Raw genomic sequence first — 23,314 nt, forward strand, 5'->3', positions numbered from 1 at the left:
ATAATTGAATAAAGCTCTAATTATGAAGGACCTTGTAATAACCTCAGGAGTGCAACCTGCCATACCCTCCCCCAAGGCAGAGACTTGTGTGGCAGCACACATCTTTTATTTAAAAAAATAAAAGTAAAACAGCATGTTTTTTCTTTATGAAGATGAGACTTCACCGTGTTGCCCAGGCTGGCCCTGAACTCCAGGCTGGTGCACGGATCATGCTTTCTCAGCTTCTGCAGTGGCTGGTACTCCAGGTTCAAGGGCTGGCTGCTAAAAGCAACATTTTATGTAACTCAGGCTGGCCTTCAATTCACATTGACCCTCCTGCTTTAACCTCCTGAGTGCTGGGATGGTGGCTGTGCACCACCACACTTGCCATAAAAAGTAACATTTTCAAAAGTTTTCTGGGTCACAAGGCTCAAGAGCCTAAAAGGTAGGGGGGCCTTAGAGAATGCCTACAGGACAAGGTGATATGCACTTCTTGTTATTTTTGTGTATTATGAATTTTATTCATTAATCTTTAAGGTTAGTATTAATGATAACTGGTATGTCTCAATATGTATGCATTTCTTTTCTTTTCTTTTGTATTTTTGAGATAAGTTCTTGCTATGTAGTTCAGGCTGGGCTTGGGATCACTTTGTAGCCCAGATTGGTCTCACACTTGCAAGAATCATCATGCCTCAGCCTCCCAAGTGCTGGAATTTCAGGAGTGCACCACCTTGCCCTGCTTGTGTTTCTAAGAGTATACAATATATATTCTGTGACAAAATAGTAATTAATTTAGTCATATAAATGCTATTAGCAACCATGAATAAAAGAATAACCTTGAAAAATATTTTTCTAATATTTAATCTTCAATTAATCACCAAATAATAAACTCTTGTGATTAAAAAAAATGGGGGGGCTGGGGAGTTACCCCAGCAGCATAAGCACCTACCTTGCAAGAGCATGGTCATGAATTTGATCCCCAGTACCCCTCCCCCATATTCTTTTTTTTCCATGGCCCTGGAGGAAAATTGTCAGGGTGGAAAATAGTCTCTTCCTCCCTCTCAGTTCCCTTTCCTTCCTGACAGTTGTCCATGCAGATGTAAATTTAACAGGTACAGAGAGCATGACTCCTTTTTAAAAACATACAAATGAGATCAATCAGAAGAAGGGACCAATATGGCAAAGCAATAAGCATCAGAGACAACAGCCTCTCTGACAGTCACCATCCAGACACTGGAATACAACATTGTGGGGAAGGCAAGAATGAAAGAAGTAGGTCCCTAGACCCAGGAAGACTCTGAAGTGTGAATTGAAGCCCACAGAGAGACTGAAAAGAGAAACTCGAAAGAAGAAGGAGGTAGCCAGTGGCACTACTCCCTGAGACAGACTCACGGCTTGAGAGAAGTGGTTCAAGCCTGCAGGCCCAGAGTGGCAGTGATGGCTGGCAACCCTGGAGGCCTCTGCAGAGGGATATGGTAATGGAGGAGAACAGCAGATGTGAAGGACTGCATTGGCTGGTGGTGAGTGCAGAGGATTTAGTCCTCCCACAGAAGAGAGCAATTAACCAGAAGCCAAACTGGAGATGGGCTTGCTAAGCCCAGAACCCAGAATTGCTAGCAGCTCCATCTAGCAGCTCCCAGCAGGTCTCAGACCCACTCAGAAAGTGCTTGGACAAGCCCAGTGTGTCTGGTCTCAAAGCAGGCCTGATGAGATTATCTACTACCCTACTGAAAAGCAACTGTTGGCTTGCTAGGATAAATTCACACAATTTGGGACTCTGTCTCCACTGGTTATCTACTAGTGAAATCAAAGAAAACCCTGGAAGTGGACTTTTTCCTTCTTTTTCTTTCTTTTCTTTTTTCTTTCTCCTTCATTTTTTGACCTTAGAGGTCATTCCTAGCCTCCTTGTGGTTCTACTTCTGTTCTGTTCTACCTTTTCTCTCTTCCATCTCTCTTTTCCTCCAGTCTTCTGCTTGAGTTTCCCCAAGTTGGCATGATCCACTTTTGTCTTCTGACCTTGCTTCTAATTGCTTCCTTTTTTTCCACTTCTCTATTTTCTCCTTAATCCATTTTAAATTCTAACCTCCAAGAACAACGGGCTTGTATATTGCATATAATTTTCTGGTTTGTTTTAGATTTTGTTATATTATCACAAATCTAAGCCAGGTGTGGTGGTACATACCTGTAGTCTCAGCTTTTGGGAGGCTGAGGCAGGAGGATTGTTGTGAGTTTGAGACCAGCCTGGGCTACAAAGTGAGCTCAAGGCACTGAACTCCATAGCAAGACCTTGTCTCAAAAAGACAATCATCATCATCATCATTATCATCATCATCATCATCATAAATCTAGTTCATAGGGGCTGGGGATTAAGCTCAGCAGCATAAGCGCCTGCCTTGCAAGCAGACAGTCGTGAGTTCGATCGCTGGTACCGATAAAAATGAAAAAGACAAAAAAAAAATCCAGTTCATAAGGTTAAAAAGTGGCAAATTAAGGGTTAATTTGGTTTGTCATTTGCTAGGACATGTCGTTATAGTGAAAATTGACATAATTGTTCTAAGCAGTTGTTCATCCTGGTATTCCATGACTGAGATTGACTAAGGGTCACAGAAAATACTGTGGCACAGTGCCAAAAAACCAGGGACTGGGCCAAACAAGCAACAACTTCTCATCTCCAACAAACTGAAGAGGTAAGATCTTCCAACAGAGTCAAACCCAAAAACCAGCTATGGCTGGAAGATACCTCAGAGAAGTAGCCATCATCTAGGGATCCTAAATACTAGCACCCCAGGGAACTTACAAGCATCACCTCAGGAATTAAACTAAAAAGAAAGAAAGAAATGAAAAGTTATTTAAACAAAATGCAACCCAGACATAAAGTTCATCAAAGGCAAATCCAGGGGGCAAAGAGGTGGGACAATCAGAAAGCCCCCCACCTGGTCTCCCTGAAGCGGTAACAACAAAGCAACTGAGTGAGGCTCTGGAAAAAATGGAATCAGAAATAATCTCTCAGATAAAGACCATGCTTAGCGATGCTAGAGCAGATACAGATAAAAAAATAGACAAGCTTAAGAAAATTATGGAAGCTTAGCATATGAAAGAAATAGAATCCATAAAGCAGATTCAAGCAGATGTCAGGAGAATAAAAACTCCACTGAAAGTATTCAAAGCAGATTAGGCCAATGTGAGGATAGCATCTCAGATATTGAAGACAGGCTTGCAGTTAGTGACCAGGAAAAGAGCGATTTCTCAAGAATAGGAAGAGACTATGAGAAATCAACCCATCAGTGGCTAGATGAGACAAAGAAAAATAATTTAAGATTAACTGAAGCCAATTAAAAATCAAGAGATACCACACATGAAATTTAAAAAATATTCACAGACAACAGGACTTTTCTGGTAGAGAAAATGAATTGGACATGTAGATAAGTGAGACATATAAAACTCCATTAGCCATGATCAAAAAATACTCTACAGCCAGGCATATCATTATCAAGACTCCAGAAATTCAACACAAGAATAGAATCTTAAAAGTTTTTAGAGAAAAGAAACAAATCGCCTATAAAGGAAAACCCATCAGAATCATAGCTGACTTCTCAGTATAAACTCTCAAGTCAAGGAAAGATTGGAGCGAAGTAATACAAGCTCAAAAGGAAAACAACTTTCAAGCCAGATCTATGTATTCCACAAAACTACCTTTCAAAACTGATGGAGAAATAAGATACTTTCATGACAAAGAACATCTAAGGAAACTTATAACCATCAAACCAGCACTCCAAAATGCTTTGGAGAACATCTTAAAAAGATATTTAATGACTATAGCTCCATGAACCCCAATAGAAGGAATTCAAAAGGCAAGGTAAACAGAGAAAGGGGAGAAAACAAAGTTGGGGGAGCCAACAACAGAAACATAATATGAGAAAGACAAATCAATACCTATCAGTAATAACCATCAATGTTCATGGTCTCAGCCAATCAAAAGACACAGACTGGTAAAATGGGTCAAGAAGCACAAACCAACAATTTACTGCTTACAAGAAACACATTTAATTCAAAAAGAAATTCATACACTGAAAATTGAAGGATGGAAAACAGTACTCCATGCAATAGGGAGCCAGAAAAAAGCAGGGGTAGCTGTTCTATTTGTAGATAAAATGAATTTCAAGTCAAGACTGATTAAGAGAGATAAAGTCACTATATCCTTGTAAAGGGAATAATCCAAGAGGAAGAGATAATAATCATAAATATATATGCAACAAATACCAGTGCAGCCAACTATATAAAACAATTACTAATGGACATGAAAAATCAAATAAGCCCTAATTTAATTGTATTGGAAGATCTCAGTAACCCACTGTCACAAAAGACAGATCAACTAGACAAAAAATTAACAATGAAATATTAGAATTGAACCGAATTTTTGAACAAATGGACTTAGTAGATATCTATAGAGTGTTCCACTCTATAGACATCAGAATATACATTGTTATTAGCTGCACATGGGACATTCTCCAAAATAGAATCACATACTGGCCCACAGAACATGCTTAAGTAAATGCAAAGGAATTCAAACTATCCCATGCATACAATCAGATCACAGTACAATGAAATTGGAAATCTATGACAAAAGAAACCACAAGAATTTCATAAACACATGGAAATTAAATAGAACCCTGCTGAACAACCAATGGGTCACAGATGAAATTAAAGAAGAATTTAGACAATTTTTATAGTTGAATAAAAGTACAACATACTGGAACTTACAGGACACCACAAGAGCTTCTTTTGTTTTGTTTTGTTTTATGCCAGGGATTGAACTCATGACCTCGGGTTTGCCAAGCAGGCAAACTGAGCTAATCCCTGAACCACTGAGCTAAATCCCTGGCACAATATATATACAACAAATGTCATGCATCCAACTATATAAAATGATGAAAGCACTAATGACAGCAGTTTTAAGAGAAAAATTTGTAGCAGTAAATACTCATATCAGGAAAACAGAGCAAACACACATACATAACTTAATGGTGAACCTTGAACTTGGAGGAAAAAAAAGAGCAGGCTAAACCAAAAGCTCACAGGAGGGAGGAAATCATAAAGATCAGAACAGAAATTAACACACTGGAGACTAAAAAAAAAATCAAAGAATCAATCAAAGAGTTGGCTCTGTAAAAGATTAAATAAAATTGACAAACCCTTAGGCAACCTTATCAAAAAAGGAAGCAAAAGATTCAAATCCATGCAATTAGAAATGAAAAGGGTGAAATCAAAACAGGTTCTTCAGAAATTCAGATGATTATCTATACCTACTTTGAAAAATTGTATTCTTTTTTTTTTGAAAACTTATATTCTAATAAAACAGAAAATACAGAAGAAATGGACAGATTCCTAAACACTTCTGAATTACCAAAGCTGAATCAGTAAGTGGTAAAAATCCTAAATAATACAATATCAATAAATGAAATCAAAGATGTCATTAAAAACCTATAAACAAACAAACAAAAAAAAAACCCAGGCCCTGACAGATTCACTACTGAACTATACAAAAAATTTAGGAGAAGACCTAACACAACTCTTCTTTTTTTAAAAATTTTATTTAAAGAAAGACTAAACAAAACAGAAAATGGGTAGAAATAATACATGCATTCAGAGAAAAAATAAACAGTAAGAAATCTCTAGTTGATATTTACATATTGTCCTTTTACAAATAGTTGTTCAAGATACAAAAGTGGAACATATAAAGTGGGAATTCAAACAGTGAGACTGCAAACAGTTCTGTTCAACTATCCAACAAAAACTTAATAATACGGTTGTCAATCCTATACACTTAAACATACATGCAGTTATCCCTATCTTCATTTGTGTTGAAATTAAACAAACTAAAGCTTGCTAAAATCAATCTGAACAAAGAATAATAGTATTGCTGGATTTCACATCATGATACTCCAGGATCAGCACTGGGTACTGTAGTGTCTCTTTTACTTCAAAGTATCTGTTCATTTCATCATAAGATTAGTTCTCATAAACTGTTTATAGGTTCTACACATGAATGAGTCTTAACATGTATTTCTATCCTTTCTATATTAGAGGCAGAAACAAAACAAAGCAAGACAAAACAAAACATATTTCTATAAACACATGAAATGAAAAAGATATATAAGACCATTGTACAAGGAGTTCTACCACAGTTCCTATGTTGTCTCTTGTTATCTCCAATAGAATTGGCTATATCATCAGACATAGTATAATTGAATATATCAGTACATAACAGTATTAACAAAAACACAACTTTGTATATAGTATAAAATTTCAAAAACAGGCAGTTATCAAGCCAGAATGTGTATCGTAGAGTCTTGTCATCTTCAGTGTAGTTGCCAATACTCTCAGACTTGATACTGTCAATTATACCAGTTTTGAATAAAATCTGTTGATACCAAACAGCAATCAAGCAAACCAGATTTAACTAAGATCAGTCATGATAAAACAGTATAAGTCATACAGGGCTCCAGATTAAGATAATAGGAAATTAAAGATGCTTACTGTGCTATATCCTGATTTTTTGGGATAGCTGTCTGTGCCCTCAAATCTAATGCAAGTAGACAACTGGGACAGAATAAAATCTATCAAAGAAAAAAAAAAGAATAAAATCTATCTAAGCAGAGTGATGCAAGTAATGTGGGTTTTAAATCCTGATACACTATTAACAATATCTTCTGCCATGTTGTTTAAGACTCTCCTTCCCCTTTTCACTTCTCCAGGATACACTGTGCATTTTTGGGTCTGACCAAGACCCTTGGTTTTAATTGTGTGTGTGTGGGGGGGGAACCTGCTATTTACCTAAGTGGTTCCAAATTTTTTTTCTCCTGGACCTGATCTCTAATTGTATTCCTTTACCTATTAAAGCCTGTCTTTCCAAACTATCCACAAATACTGGTCTAGTTGCCCCTATTACTCTCTGGTTCTCTGTCACATAGAGCATTGTTTTTCATATTTGATTTTCAGTCCATGTACTCTTTTTCATGTTAATTATATTTCCTATAAATAGCATCTCGGTGGACCCTACCTCCTGATCTACTCCACGTGTGGTTCTTTTTTTTTTTAATTTAGTGTATCAAGGCCATCTATATTAGAGATTATAACCAACCTTCTTTGTCTCATTTCTGTTATGCTCTTTTTTGGCCATCAGTTGTCTGCTTATTGTCTTCATTCTGTTTTCTGCTCCATTCATTGAGGCCTCTCTGCCACTGTTCCTGGAATCCTAGTACTTTTCTCTCTAGAATGCCCTGCAGTATTCTCTGTAGAGCTGGATTGGTGGTTGTGAATTTCCCAAGTTCCTCTTTGTCTTGGAAGCATCTTGTTTCTCCATTAATTTCTGGAAACAGTTTATCAGGGTATACCAATCTGGGATGCAGGTTATTTTCTTTCAGGGCTTAGAATATTTTGCTCCAGGCTCTTCTTGACTTGAAGGTTTGTGTCAAGAAGTCTGCTGTTATTCTGATGGGCATTCCTCTATAGGTTATCTGTTTTTTGTCTCTAACAGCTTTTAATATTCTGTTCTTATATTGAATTTCTGGGATCTTGATTATTATATGCCTGGGTTTAGCTCTGTTTTGATTGTAGGTGGCTGTATGTCTCATATATTTGAATATCATTTCCTTTTCCTATGTTTGGGAAGTTTTCCTTAATTATTTCTGTGAATAGCCTTTGTAGTTCCTTTGTGTGTACCCCTGCTTCTTCATTCACATTCTTTATTCTCAAGTGATAGATCCTCTTGTCATCTTCTAGCCTTTGTATTGTTACTGCTTATTTCCTTGGTTTTTTTTTGCCTTTTTCATTTTTATCGGTACCAGGTATCGAACTCACGACTGCCTGCTTGCAAGGCAGGCAATTATGCCGCTGAGCTAAATCCCCAGGCCCATTCCTTGTTATTTTTAAAAAGTTTTCCCTTTCATAATCCCACATTGTAAAACTGTCTTCCAGTTTGGATAACCTATCCTTAGTTTCTTTCAAGCTGATTTGCCATCTTTCCATAGAGTTTTTAATTTCCTGGTAATCTCTTTGAATCTGCTTCATGTATTCTATATTTTTTTACATTCTTCATCATATGGTTCTCTCCTTTCTTTGAGTTCCTCCCTTCTTCTGTCTGTGTCTGCTTGAGGGGTGCTTAGCATCTCTTTTATTAATCTTCTTATATCTTGTTTTACTTGGCTAAATATTTCACTTTTGAACTCATCTATGAGATCCTGAAGATAGCTCTTTATGTCCACTGGTGCTGTGTCTGATCTTGCATGTTTGCTGTTCTCGTTCTCCTTTGTATTTACCTGTCCTGGGTCCATGTTCTCAATGTTGGGACCTGGGAGCTTTTTTCTTGTTGCCTCCTCTTCCCATCTTTTTTGTTTCTTCCAGGAGGCCCCAGTTTGTTTCTTTGTTAGTTACAATTCTGAAATATGCTGGCTAGGTGACCCTGTGCTACCCATGCCATACCTATTTTCATTCATCTCAGGGATCCTTCAATTTTTTCCTTGTGTTCCCCAATATCCCATAGGTCCCAAACATTAATAGGGACTTACACCTATAATTAAGTGCCTTTTAGACAATGTCTTTCTTAAACCTACCCATTCACCCTATAATACTCCCATTCTCCCGGTACTCAAGCCTGGGTCTTATCAGCTAGTGCAGGACCTTAGGGAAATCAGTTGTGCTGTTGCCCCAATCCACCCTGTGCTGTCAAAACCTTATACCATGCTCTCTCATATCCCTCCCTCTACCACTCACTTTACAGCTGTAAATCTTTTTTTTTCTTTTTTTCCGGTACCAGGGATCAAACTCAAAACCGCCTGCTTGCAAGGCAGGTACTTATGCTGCTGAGCTAAATCCCCAGCCCCACAGCTGTAAATCTTAAAGATGACTTTTTTAGCATCCCTCTACACCCTGATTGTCAGGATCTCTTTGTGTTTACATGGAGTGATCCAGACACTCTCAAGTCTCAACAACTTACTTGGACAGTGCTCCCCCAAGTGTTCAGAGATAGTCCCCACTTCTTTAGTCAGGCTCTTGCTGCTAACCTTGCAGAACTTGATCTCAAACCTAGCACTCTCCTTCAATAAATAAATGACCTTCTCTTTGTTCTCCATCCCAGACGTTAGCCATATAGCACTCAGCTAATCTCCTTAATTTTCTTGTCAGTCGTGGGTACAGGGTCTCTCCTGTTAAAGCCCAAATAGCTTCTCCAAAAGTCAAATATCTAGGTCTCTCTCTCACCCCCACCACTCACTCCATCACTACAGATCACAAGGCTATTCTTTGATATCTCCAGGTGCCCACAACTAAACAGCAGGTTACATCTTTTCTGGTTTAGCTAAGTTCTTTCATCTCTGGATTCCTAACTTTGCAGCTCTAGCTCAATCCCTCTACAAAGCTTCTAAGGATCCCTTATCAGAACCCCTAGACCCCACTGTAAGGACTCCAATCCTTACCCTTCCTGCTTCACCCAATCTTTCACTCTATACACAATCTCTCAGGACCACAATGCTGTAGGTGTACTAGGACACAAGAAGAGGCCTTCTTTTCAAGCTGAAGCCTACTTGTCAAAGCAGTTGGACAACACAGGAAAAGGACACCTTGTCTCCGAGCCCTTGTGGCTGCAGCCCTACTGACACAGAAAGCTAAGAAGTTTACATTAGGGCAGTCTATTACAGTACACTCACCTCATCATCTAAATGAGCTTATCTCACATAAGGCTCTCTCTGTTCTGATGACCCCTTCTCACCTTCAACAGGTACATCTAGCCCTCTCTCAGGACCCTTGTATCTTTATTGCAACTAGTGGTCCTACTAATGTGGCAACTTTACTTCCCCCTCAGAGGGCCACCCTCACCATGACTGTATTGAGGTATTACAGATGGCTCCCACCCTTTTCTGTCACATTAGTAGCATACCTCTCTCTTTAGCCTTTGACACATAGTTCATAGATGGCAATTCAACAAACACAGACAGCGAAAGAAAAGGCAGGATATGCAATAGTTAACCAGTCAAAAGTTATAGAAGCAAATCCACTGCCACCTAGAACATCTTCCCAGAGAGCAAAACTTACTGCCCTTACAAGGGCTCTTATACTACCAAAGGAAAAGTCATAAATATATACACTGATTCAAAGTATACATTTATGGTGAGACTCAGGCAGCCCTCTTGGTAAGTGCCACTGGCAAGGGCCAGGAGGAGAACCATGCTCCCAAGTTCAGCCATGGTGGGACTCAGGAAGCTTATTCTTCCGCCGTCTTGGTAAACGTTCCCGGCAAGGGCCAGGAGGAGAACCAGTGCCCCTGAGATCAGCCACGGTGGGACTCAAGCAGCTTATTCTTCTGCCCTTTTGGTAAGCGCCCCCAGCAAGGGCCAGGAGGAGTACAAGCATTCCCAAGATCCGGCCATGGTGGGCTCAGGCAGCTTATTAGTCCACCCTCTCAGTAAACACTCCCAATGAGGGCCAGGAGGAGAATCAGTGCTCCCAAGATCTGGCCATGATGGGACTCAGGTAGCTTATTCTTCCGCCTTCTTGGTAAGGGACTCCAGCATGGGCCAGGAGGAGAACCATTGTCTCCTGTGAGCCTACCTGCATGAGGGCTGAAAATCAATCATGCTTCCCCCTCTCAACGCCCCATAGCTACTGGGGATAGATGTGTCAGCATCTCTTGGCAGGATGACCATATGCAGTATAGCAAATATAGGGGATTTCCTTTTATCTTCTGTTTGAAGGCAAAGGTTGTTTTCACTGTTTTGTTTTGTTTATTTTTTTTACTCTATTCAATACTCTCAATTGGTTTTATAATGTTCTGTTTTTGGTCTGATTTTGCTATACCTAATTGACTGGACAACAATTGTGAAGTTAACAAGATATATCATAGTATCTATTGAAAGAGTTTTGGCCCAGACAGGACACTGTAGCCGGTGAAGCCTTAGAGGAGGAACCAAGGAGCTCCTATCTCCCCCACCCCTAGGAATTTACCTGTGACTCCATCTTCTCCGTCCCTGGGAACTTACCTATGGTGCCAAACAAAGAACAATGGGCTACTTGTGCATCCCTAATGCCCCCTTAGGTTCCACCTCAAACCTAGGTTACTTATATGTCCCCACGACACGCTTCCACCAGAGAGAAAGCCAAACTCCAGTGGTTGGGGGTTTTTGTTTTCTCTCTCCACGTTCTCAGAATAAAGGCTTCTTTTGTTTTATACTTCTCATCTTTTGGATGCACTATATAATCTTATTACCTATTACTACTATCCCAGTGTCCTCCTGTGAAATTCTGTACTAATTTCACTGCATTGTGTCGATTGGCTTTGTTCTGTCTTGTGCTGTGGCTCTATACTACTTTCAAAATAAAATTTTTTAAAAAAGTATACATTTAGCATTTTACACTCCCATGCCTCTATCTAGCAAGAAAGGGGTTTTATCAACTCTCAGGGAATCCCTATCATTAATGCGCCTCTTATCCTTAAACTCCTAAAGGCAGCACTACTCCCAAAGCAGGCAGTGATTATTCATTGAAGGAGACACCAAAATTCTGCAGATCCCATTGCCCAAGGCAATGCCTTTGCAGATTCACAAGCCATGTTAGCTGCACAAAGGCCCTGCCCTTCTCATCATCTCCTGTTAGTCCCAAACAGTCTACCTCAATCTAATTATTCACCAGAGCCACTACAGTTACTTCATAAACATTACATACAAAACACTCAGGGATGGATTTTTCAGGGATCAAAACTTGTTCTCCCACATCAGCAGGCCTTAGATGTCATCACTGACTTACATAACTGTTTCCATATAGGATCACAGGCCCTAGATAAACTCTGTTTTTTTTTTGTATTTTTACCGGTACCAGGGATCGAACTCACGACCACACGCTTGCAAGGCAGGTGCTTATGCCGCTGAGCTAAATCCCCAGCCCCGAATAAACTCTTAGCCCCAGTAGTCACACACCTTCCCTAAAGGCTATTATTCCTCAGGTTACTCAAACCTGTCATCTCTGTGCTAGGACCTCTCCTGAGGGACATATAGCTCCCTTCTTTTCCTACTCATGAATTTCAAGGACACACTCCTGATCAGGACTGACAGATAGATTTTACACATATGCCCTGCCACAAAACTCTCAAATATCTTCTTACCTTTGTTTCTACTTTTTCAGGGTAGATAAAAGCCTTTCCCACAACCAGGGAGACCACTGATATACTTACTAAAGTCCTGCTATAGGAAATCACCCCAAGGACTTCAACAAAGGTGAAGCAGCCCCTACCTGGTCTTCTTGGCAACCCCAACAGCAGTCAAAGTTGCTGGACTGCCAGCCTGGTTCCACATCACTCAAGCAGTGCCCTTCCAGCCCTAAATCTAACCATCCTATCACCCACTAATCTCTGGCTCCACAAGGCCTCACAGCTACAACTCTCAGGCTAAGTCATGTTTTGTTATCAAATTTGGTTCCAAATTCCTTATATTCTATTAATTAATTATCTTTTTTACAGCAGGATGCTTAACAATCTTTCCTAAAGACTCCCACATCATGCGTAAGATCGTCTTCATGTCATTCTACAGGACAACCATGTTAGTTCTCTCTACCCTCAGCTGTTTAGTCAAATGTAAGATCCCTGTGGGCCTAGGCTCTTATCTCCCTTATAGTGACACAGCCGTGGCCCTCCCCACCCCTTTTATTCTTTCTAGCTCAACTCCTAGACCGGAGACAAGCCCTACCTACCTATACTTTTAACTGTTACCCTTTCAGATAAAAAAATAATCACTTCTTATAACTTTACTCCTCCCACACTTATTTTTCAGAATTCTACCTCACTGTGGTCCTGATAAAATGACATACCTAAATCAAAGACACCTTTCCTTCTACCTCCCCTGAATCCTTAAATATGATAGTGGCCTGCCTCCTCATAACACCTTATGTCTTTGTTTTTCCAGTCTAACTCGTGGGCATTCACCAATGATAAAGTTGTCCTGGCTGAAACACTTGGCAGCAGCTTCTACATGGGCATCAACCATCATCCCGTCAACCTTCTTAAACCCTAATACGGAACCCGCTTTCAGCAGGAAGTAGTAAGAGAGAGACGTTGCCCTTTTCCTAACAATAAAAAGATGGAAATAAAAGGATTTTGCCCTAAATACGATATTACAGCCAGTGGGAGGCGGGACCAAAGGATGTTTACCTTGAGGTCACTTCCCCCTTCCCCTATGACAACTTCCTTTTCCTTCTACCAGTGGCACAAAAAAAGTCCCAATCAGCTGCTCAAACATCACCAATGCCTGCCCTAAGTGCCACTCCGGTCAGAGGTTATATATATGCCCCATGCCCCATGTTCCGGCAGAGAAAGCCAGGCCCTGGCGATCATGGAGTTCTCTCTATGTCCTTAGAATAAAGGCCATTTTGGGGCTGGGGATTTAGCTCAGCGGCATAAGTGCCTGCCTTGCAAGTGTGTGTCTCGAGTTCGATCCCTGGTACTGATAAAAAAAAAAAAAGAATAAAGGCCATTTTTATTTTATATTCTCTCTTTTATTGCGCCGAAAACCCTATCAGTGAGGAATACTGGAAAAAAGTATTATAGTACTTGGATTACATTATTCATTATTTGGGATTACAATAAAGATACTGGCAAACAATTTAGCAAATCAAGTATCAAGAAGATTATACACCATGATCAAGTTCACTCCAGGAATACATTGATGATTCAACATTTGTAAATCAATAAATGAAACACACTACATTAACAGACCCAAGGACAAAAATCATATATGATCATCTCAAAAGATGCAGGAAAAGCTTTTCATGAAGTTCAGCATCCATTCATGATTTCTAAAAACCCTAAAGAAAATTAGAATAGTCTTTACCTCAATCTGATAAAAGTCATCTATGAGAAACCAAGAGCCAACATCATATTAAATGAACAAAACTAAAAGCTTACTCTCCAAAATCAGGAACAAGACAAGGATGTGCACTGTCTCCACTCTTAGGCAAAGCAATTAGACAAGAGACAGAAATAAAAGGAATAAAGACAGGAAAATAAGAAGTTAAACTATCAGGCCGGGGATTTAGCTCCGGGGATTTAGGTGTTGTAAGCACCTGCCTGGCAAGGGCAACGTCATGAGTTTGATCCCTGGTACCAAAAAAAAAAAAAGTTAAACTATCATTATTTGCAGATGACATGTTAGTCTACATAGAAGACCTCAAAAACTCCACTAAAAAACTGATTGATTTAATAAGCAAATTTGAGTCAACACTCAAAAATCAATAGCCTTCCAATATATGAACAAACTCATTGAGAGAGAAATCAGAGAAAGAAACAACACCTTTCCCAGTAGCATCCAAAAAATGAAATATCTGTATCAATCTAACAAAGGATGTAAAAGACTGCTATCTTGAGAATTACAGTACTCTGAAAAAGGAGATTGAAGAGGATATTAAAAAATGGAGAGATATCCTGTGCTCTTGGGTAGGAAGAACCAATATAGTGACAATGGCCATACTTCCAAAACTGTTATACAGGTTCAATGCAATCCCAATCAAAATTCCAAAAGCATATCTCAAATCTGGAACCAGAAGAGACCTAGAATGGCAAGGGTGATCCTGGGCAAGAAAGACAAGACAAGAGAGTATCACAATCCCTGACTTGAAACTATCCTATAAAGCCACTGTGATAAAAAAAACAGTGAGGTACTGGCACAAAAACAGACCCAAAGATCAACTGAAACAGATCAGAAGATGCAGAAACAACTCCACCTTGTCTAAGCTACCTTATCTTTGACCAAGGTGTTAAACACATCCACTGGAAGAAAGATAGCCTCTTTAATAAATGGTGCTGGAAAAACTGCCTCCACACATGCTGAGGATTAAAACAGGACCCATATCTGTCACCATGCACTAAGCTAAAATCAGAATGGATCAAATACCTTAATATTAAAACAGAAACATTAAATCTGCTGGAAGATAGAGTAGGTAAAGCTCTTGAAGACAGTGGTGTAGGCAAAAACTTTATGAACAAAACCCCAATTGCACAGGAACTATTACAAGGACTCTACTTAAAGGCTTTTACACAGCAAGAGAAACCACCAAGAGAGTGAAGAGACAACCCACAATGTGGGCTAAAATGTTTGCCTCAGACAAAGGATTATTATTGAAGAACTAAAAAAAAAACTAAAAAAAAAAAAATCAGTTCTCCAAGATTTAAAGACCCAATCCAAAAATGGACTTCTGAGATAAATATATACTTCTCAGATGAAGAAATACAAACAGCAAATAATTATGTGAAAAAATGCTCAACCTTGCTGGTCATTCAAGAGATGCAAATTAAAATAACACTGAGCCAGGCATGGTGGCACATACCTATAAGTAATCCCAGCACTTGAGAGGCTGAAGTCAAAGGATCATTGTGAGTTCAAGACCAGCCTGGGCTACAAAACGAGCTAAAGGCCAGCCTAAACTGCAGAGTGAGACCCTGCCTCAAAAAGACTAAATCAATAAATAAATAATAAATTAAACAACAGTGAAATTCCACCTCACCCCAGAAAGAATGGCTATTATCAATAAATCAACCAATAACAAATGCTAGAGGGTTTGTGGGGAAAAAAAGAATACTTCTTCACTGTTAGGTGGCAGATTAGACTGGTGCAACCACTGTGGAAGTTAGTATGGTGATTCCTGAAAAAACTAGGACTAGAGGTTTCATCTGACCCAGCTATTCCCTCTGGGTATCTTCTCAAAGACTTAAAAACATCATACCACAGCAATATATGTGCACCCATGTTTATAGCAGCACAATTTGAAATAGCTAGATCTTGGAAACAACCTATATATCCAGTGACTGAGGAGTGGATAAAAAGATGTGGTATTTTTATACAATGGAGTATTACTCATCCATAAAGAAGGATAAACTGGAGGCTTTTATAGGTAAATGGATGCAACTTAAGACCATACTCATAAGTGAAATAAATAAGACACATGTCAACATATTTTCTCACTAGCGTGAGAAGCTGAAACAATATATTTTTATGGTTTGTGTTTAAATGTCCTACCAAAAGACACTCATGTGGTCACAAGGGGTGGCCTTTTGAAGGTAGTTGAGTTTTAGTGTTTGTGATTGGTTTGTTGTCTAGCCCTGGGATTGGTGGTGTGAGTGCTACACCTGCCCAGGTGTCAAATATTTTGTCTCAGCAATGAGAGAAAAGTGTGTCTTGGTTACTTTTCTGTCTTTGCTGGGACAAAATTACCTGGCACCCAAAATGAAGGAAGGAAAGGTTTATTTAGCTCACAGTTTATAGAGGTTTCAGCCTATAATCACTGGCTCCAAGGCACAGGGGCAACATTTCAAGGCTGCAGCCAGCAAAAGCAGCAGGAACAAAAGGGGAGAGAGTAAGCCTCTTCTCCTCCCCTATCCTGCACACAGGCCATGCAGCCTATCATGGTAGGCATAGCACTCACAGAATCTCGACGCCCTCCTCTTTCACAGGACAAGGGTATTTACAAAGTAAGGATCCTGGCTCTGTGCTGAGTCTCTCAGCTAAACTTCTAAACTTTTCAAGTTCACATAATGTATCAGCCATAACAATATGTATATGTATATAAAAAGATAGTTAAGATAGTTATACCACTGACTTCTCTGAGTTCACTGAAGAGAAAGATTTGTGCTGGTACTGTTTGGACAATTGAATGCAGATGTCTTGTGCTCTGAGTGAATCATTTGGAGACACTGCACAATATGTATGGCATTGTTGCCCCCAATTGACATGCTTTAAAATTTGAATTTTTTTCCTTTCTCTTTGAAATAAAATGAACACACACACACACACACACACACACACACACACACACAAATGAGCTCTCAGTAACCTGTTTGCTTGCTTCACTTCATAGTATCTTGAGGGACTTCTTTCCAGGATAGGATGTTCCCAGCCCCCTTTTTGGTTGAGTCTGTATGCCCTTGGAAGTCAAGCAAGAGGACGCCTTCAAGCAGGCGTCCTCCAGACTTAGGTGAGGACACAGCAGACACATGCAGGGACCCCATATGTATAGTATTTTGGGGGCATACTTGGGACAGGGAGAGGACCAGTCCCCCAAAGGCAGCTGTCTCCATGCCATTTGTGAAAGCAAGATAAGGAAATCTGATTCGGAACCATCTTGAGCGTCCTAGACACTCCACAACAGGACTATGGGGGAGACAGCACTGGACCTCAAATACAGTGGGTCAGGGAGTGGGGTGAGTGGGAAATGATGAAGAGAAAACTTTCAGGGTCAGGGGATTCTGGCTAAACCAACTTAATAGGTTTCTTGCTGGATGACCAGGGTAATAAACATCACTTGGGGGTGGTGACAAGAACTAGGTCAGGTATGAGGTACCCTGGCCTCACTAGGGAGGTTTGTGCTACACTGACTCAGCAGGTACTTTCTCAGGCAAGTGTTCACTAGGCCCAGGAAAAGGTTCTCAGAAGCCGAGTAGTTTAGCTACTCAAAGACTCATGGCCAGTAATTATGCCTTCTCCTTGTGCTAGCTGTCCAGGATTTGAGTCATGAAGCTGGAAAGAAACCAGCAGGCCGGTGCCAGTGCTATACAGGGAGAGCATTAAGGAGCCGAGTTGGCCAATGCACTGCCAGCTGGTGGAAGAGTTGATGTTCCAACCACAGTGGACTCCCAGGGCTGCTGAGAGGCATCCAGCCCTCCCCTGCCTCTCACCCACTGGGCATGGAAAACCACATTCTCCTGCTCCTACATGTGTCATCACAGGACCTGTGTCAGGAGGCACTCAGCAATCAGGAAGAGCTTTGGAGACTGCTCTGTTCACAGTAAGGACCTGAGAGGGGCAGCAAGTCACCTGACTAAACAGCAGTTTTGTGGGGTGAATCAGTCCAACAGATTGATTTTTCTTTCTGGTATCAGGAATCAAACTCAGGACCTTCTGCTTGCAAGGCAGGTGCTGTGCTGCTGAGTTATATCCCTGGCCCCAAAAGATTGATTTTTAAAATAATGTCTATTTCCCCCCCAAATTTGATGAGTGTGTACAATCTCAGTTTCTAAAAATAAGCAGAGTCAATATTCTGAAAACTCTCTTTTCGGAAGTTTTTCTGTGTACTGTACATGTGTGTATCTTTTAAGAAAATAGTTCCCCCAAAAATAAAATAAAGTAGTTCCATATGGTTTTGTTATGCGGCTTTTCCCACTCAGAAAAGATACTGTTTTCCTGTGGCAATTCATGAGAACTCACAATGCCCTCTAGGGCTTGTTGCACATTCTGCCTTCAGTCCTCCTTGGTGCCAGTTTACAGTCAATGGGACACAGAGAGGCTGAGCTGGAGAGGCAGGCAGGCTGTGCTCCTGGGCCACAGGAGGTCACCCACCTGCACACCAGTACCAGGCGGGGCAGGAGTGGCAGTACCCTGGGTGGATCATAAGGTCATTCAGCTGACCCTGAGTTGGCTGTCTGAGGACAGGGCTGTCCCCGCAAGACTCCATCCCTTTGGGGCTCCTGTGATGATGATGCTGCATGGCAAGGAGGCAGGAAAGCTCACCAGCAAGTGTCCGTGGCTTTCTCCTAGTCCCAGCAGTGGCTCAGAGCCCACAGGGTGCTGCTAGGAACTGAGTGGAACTGGGGGTATGGGCAGAGCCATCCCCAATACATGCACGTCTGGGGCTCCTGGCCAGTGCTAGACCCTTTGTGTAGCTTCAGGGTCCTAACCTATCAGGTGGGAGAAATGGCTCATAGACAGTGGACTGCAGAGAGGGCATCAGAGTCTTGTATGCAGGACAATGACTGGCTCAGCCTGATGTGGTGTTGCTGGCCTGTCACTCCAGCACTGAGGCGCTGAGGCAGGAGGATCACAAGCTCAGGCCAAATCTGGACAACTCAGCAATAGGCAAGATCCCGCCTCAAAATAAAAGTGAAAAAGGACTGGGGATGTAGCTCAGTGAGAAGGCCTCAAGTTCAATCCCTAGTAGCACACACACACACACACACACACACACACACACACATACACAGGTGCGCACATGGTCAGGGAGAGAACAGACAATGCCAGGCTCCACACAGACCTGCTTCTCCAGGACTGCCTGTCACCAGCTGCCTCTTGTGAGTATATGAGATCCCAGTCCCAGGAGCAGGTTGCAGTGGAGTCCACATGAGATGCACCATCAGAGCCTGCAAACAGATCCAGGTCATGCAACCTGAGATTCCTGTCCCTTCCTTATTTTGTCCTCTTTGCCTGTCTCCTCTGTCCTTGAGCCCTAAACAGGCACAGGCTCTTTCCCATCTCCCTCAGCAGTCAGGCCCCCACTCGCACCCCCCACCTCCAACCTGGGAAGAAGCCCCTTGCACTACAGCAGATGTGAGAGTTCTGCAGAGCTTGTTTTTGGAGTGGCCTCATGCATCCTCAGCCTTGGGCCCTGCAGGTCCCCTCTGTACCAGGCTCCTGAGTTCAGATCCTAGTTCAGAGTTCCTCGAAGTTTCCACTAAAGAGCCAGGAGTTTAAAAAAGAGAGATTAGAGACTAGAAACCGTTTGATGAGATTACCAGCTTGCTTCTGCAGTGTTTAAAAAATAAATTGCGGGGCTGGGGATTTAGCTGAGCGGCATAAGCACCTGCCTTGCAAGCAGGCGGTCATGAGTTCGATCCCTGATACCGATGAAAAAGAAAAAGACAAAAAATAAAATAAAATAAAATAAAATAAAAAATAAATTGCTTACGGGAAAAAGTAAAATCTGACTTAAAAGTAGTAGAGAGAATACACACGAATTTCAGCTCTATAATATCTTGCCTTCTAATGTACACATGATTGGGAATGAAGAATTGAGTTTTTCTGGGTATGTTGCCAATGCCTGTAATCCCAGCACAGGAGAGGCTGAGGCAGGAGGATTTGCATGAGTTTAAGGCCAACCTGGACTACATAGTGAGATCCTGTCTCAAAAAACCAAAACGACAACAACCAAAACCCCAAACCCCAAACCAAAAAACAATAAACAATAAGAGTTCTAGAGCTAGGGGGCAGGTGCCTCAGGGTTAAGAGCTTCCTTAGTTTAGCATCCACAAGCCCTTAGGTTCCATCCTTAGCACAGCAAAACTTGATCAAAGAGCTTGCGCTGTGTACCCAGTGTTCCAAACAGAACAGACTCAGACACCAGCGCTGCCTTTCCACGCTTGCATTCCTCGAGCTCTCTTCACATGAAAGGAAACTGAGTCAGACACAGGACAGCAGTCTTTTTAAAGTCTACTCCAGCCCTCGCACCGCAGCACACTAGAGAAGCCTCCCCAGACTGAGACACAGGCCTCTGGGGTGTGGTTTCAGTCTACCTTTTTTAACTGCGCGGGATCTGGCCGGGGAGTTACTCGGTGGTCGCGCTGTCCTCGGCGTCCCTGAGGTACCAACCACGTTGTCTGCAGCCGCAGCTCTCGGCTTGCCCTCTCCGCGCCTGCGAGCCCAGCCTGCAGCTTGGGGGCGCTTTCCTTGGAGGTGTCGCAGTCGCAGCCCCTCGATAGCGCTCGTCCCGCGCCCGACGCCGCTTCTTCTCCCCGCAGTTCTCTCCAGCCCCAGAGGGCACGCTGAGGAGACGCGCACCTTCGGGCCCTCTGCGCCCTTCTTGGAGCCTTTGAAGTGCGGCGGGAAGCGTTAGCCGCCAAGGGAGTGAACGGCGGCCGTGCTGGGGCTCCGGCAGCCGCGCATCAGCGGCGAGGCCTCGCGGGCCCCTCTGCGATGAACCGGGGAAGGGTTCCCGCAGGGCCGAGGGGGCCCGCCGCGCCCCCCGGAACCGGCCCCGACGGCGTGCTCCGCTGGTCCGCACCCCGGCCCGGCTCCCCTGCGCAGAGGCGGGCGCTGTGACTCCTACCTGCAGCCCCCAACCGGCCGGGCCGGCCTCCAACGCCGGGCAACCCACGCCAGTCTGGGCACCTCGGCTCGGGGCCCCACCCGCGCCTGAAGCTGGAGTCCAGCTGCCCCTAGCGCCCCTCCCGCCCAACGAGGTGAGGCCCGCGAGAGACCCGGCCTGGCCTGGCTACCATGAGGGCGGGCGGGGAGAAGCCCCGAACCCGGCTCCTGTACAATGAGGCGAGACTCGGAGGTGGCAGGTGAGGCCGAGGGGAAGGAGGCTCCCAGGGCCCCAGTGGCCTCTCCCTAGGACTTCCCTGTCCCTGGCCTGTCCTCAACCACTCTCCAGGACACCTAACCTGTTCAACTGTTCCTGTCATTGAACATGTCCTGAACTCGCAGCACTCTGGTACCCCTCCTCAAGATGGCCTGAGGACAGCAGGTCTTCTGGGCCCCACAGAGTGGCCCGATTGTGCTGGGGTGCCCAGAGTACTTTGAACTCTAAACTCAGGGATCACAAAGGTTAGGACCTACCTGTTCCACCTGATACCACACCTTTTCCCATACCTACACATGTACAGTTACACAAGTTTCAGACAATGAGGGCAAAGATTTGTTTTCATTAATTGACCATATAAATGCGGAGAACTAGCTGCAGACTTTAAGGTACCTTAGGCACACAGGAGCTGGTGCACAGTGCTTTGGGTATGATCAGTCACTTCTGAGATTCAGGTTGGGATCAGGTCCCAATGTCAGCCTTGGGAGGCCGAGGGAGGTTTAAGAGTGACTGGACTGATGCAGTTCCTTCAGAAATGGACAGGTCACTTGCAGAGTGGATTGTAATAAAAGCATCACCCTTCCTGTGCATGCCCATTGGCCTGTGTGATGTCCTCAAGCTGAGGTAGCATGAGATCTTCCAGCCGTTAGAACTATATGCTAGAATTAACCTCATTTCTCTATAAATTGCCAGTCTTGAGCATTCTGATGCAGCAACAGAAAGTGGACTAGGATACAATAAACACTTCTAAACTTATGCCTCAAAATAAATTATATTTGGGTTAGAGAACTAGGATGATTCTATACAAAAACTATGCACTAGAAACATGTAAACACACAGAAAGAAACACTCACTGTTCGCCTATAAAAGGGTTGAGAGTGGCTGCCCCTAAACACGTTTATGGATCTAGGTATATTTATAGATCTTTCCTTTCGGCCGTGGTTTGCTTCACTTCTCTGTAATTAGCACAGAGTATAGTAATTCCATAATGGGAGATGTCCCTGCAGGTAAGTCCACGGAGACCCTAGAGGCAGAGTGGGGATGAAAGGGGACAAGAGACGTGAAGAATGGAGACAAGTCAGAAATCCAATCAAGTCTCATTTATTAAAGGAAAAAGTAACAAATATATAGGGTATTGGGGGTGGAGGGAGTTGGTTTCAGCAGGTAACTTAGCAACAGTGGCAAGACTGAGGGTCATAGGTTAATTCAAATTTCCCATGCACTGACTCCTAAAGTGGGCTGATTAACATAATCCCTGAATAGACCAAACAAGCTAGGTAGATAAGGTGCTGCTTAACTACCAAACTTAACTCCTAGAGAGGGTTAAGGTGGTGCTGCCTGCAGATATAAGGTGGCAGCCAATTATAGGGCTTCCCACAGAGAGAAAACTACTGAAAAGATTATGAATACCTAGAGAACAGCATGTAGTTAACCGAGGACCTATGAGCAGGCTTTCTGGGCTTAGAAACGGGCTTTCCTGCGGGGCAGACTGGCGAGGGTCAGGGAGAAGGTGGGGAGCAGGTGACAGCGTCCTAACTCTGCCTCTTGCCGCCCCTTCCCCAGCCGCACTCATTCCACCTCGAGGCCCAGGTGCAGGCCTGGCCCCGAGGGTTACTAGGGGCCTGGCTGGCAGATTCCCTGGCTCCCCGCCACGTGACCTGCAGGATGCTCCACTTCTAGGAGCGCCCCTTCTATCCCCTAGCTGAGTCCCCATGAGCGACAGCTGCAGTGCCGAGTCCCAGCCTATGCACCCCTCTGTGTGACTCCCGGGAACCAGGCGGCACCCTTCTGAGGCTCTCCAGCCTACTCCGAGCCTCCTCCTGGAGATAGCGCTGGGCCGGAGCCTTTATGACTGACCTTTTTTCTTTTCTTTTTTTTTTTTTTTTTGTCTTTTTCCTTTTTATCAGTACCAGGGATCGAACTCATGACTGCCTGCTTGCAAGGCAGGCGCTTATGCCACTGAGCTAAATCCCCAGCCCCTATGACTGAGCTTAACCGGCAAACTTTTCTGTTGTATGTTGAGCCTGTCTCGCTGTGCTGGAGCTAGCAATCCTTCTGCCTGTAACGCAGCCTCCAAAAGGCTGGGACTACCTTGAATAATCCTGAGCCGCTTGGGTGTGAACCTTGAAGTCAACCATGCAGCTCCTTCTGGGGAGCTGGTGACACACACTTCATTAGCTGCAGGCAGCCCGTCAGCGCCTTCACCCTGACAGTGAGGCGCCAGGCGCTGCAT

At 43.0% G+C, this 23,314-nt stretch overlaps 1 protein-coding gene across 1 annotated transcript; it reads right to left on the reverse strand.

The window, feature by feature from the left end:
- Positions 1-9: 9 nt before the first annotated feature.
- On the reverse strand, positions 10-23,314 carry LOC134473853 (collagen, type I, alpha 1b-like). Its single transcript, XM_063239552.1, has 5 exons — positions 23,078-23,314; positions 21,339-21,371; positions 20,294-20,991; positions 19,039-19,144; positions 10-258 (listed from the first exon to the last, which is right to left on the reverse strand). The coding sequence occupies exons 1-3, from the start codon at positions 23,312-23,314 to the stop codon at positions 20,326-20,328; spliced, it is 936 nt and encodes a 311-aa protein (XP_063095622.1). The 3' UTR covers positions 10-258; positions 19,039-19,144; positions 20,294-20,325.

Source organism: Cavia porcellus, unplaced genomic scaffold, assembly GCF_034190915.1.
Source record: "Cavia porcellus strain 051 isolate PalLab524CR breed Dunkin Hartley unplaced genomic scaffold, mCavPor4.1 scaffold_28, whole genome shotgun sequence".
In the NCBI taxonomy this organism is placed as follows: Eukaryota; Metazoa; Chordata; class Mammalia; order Rodentia; family Caviidae; genus Cavia; species Cavia porcellus.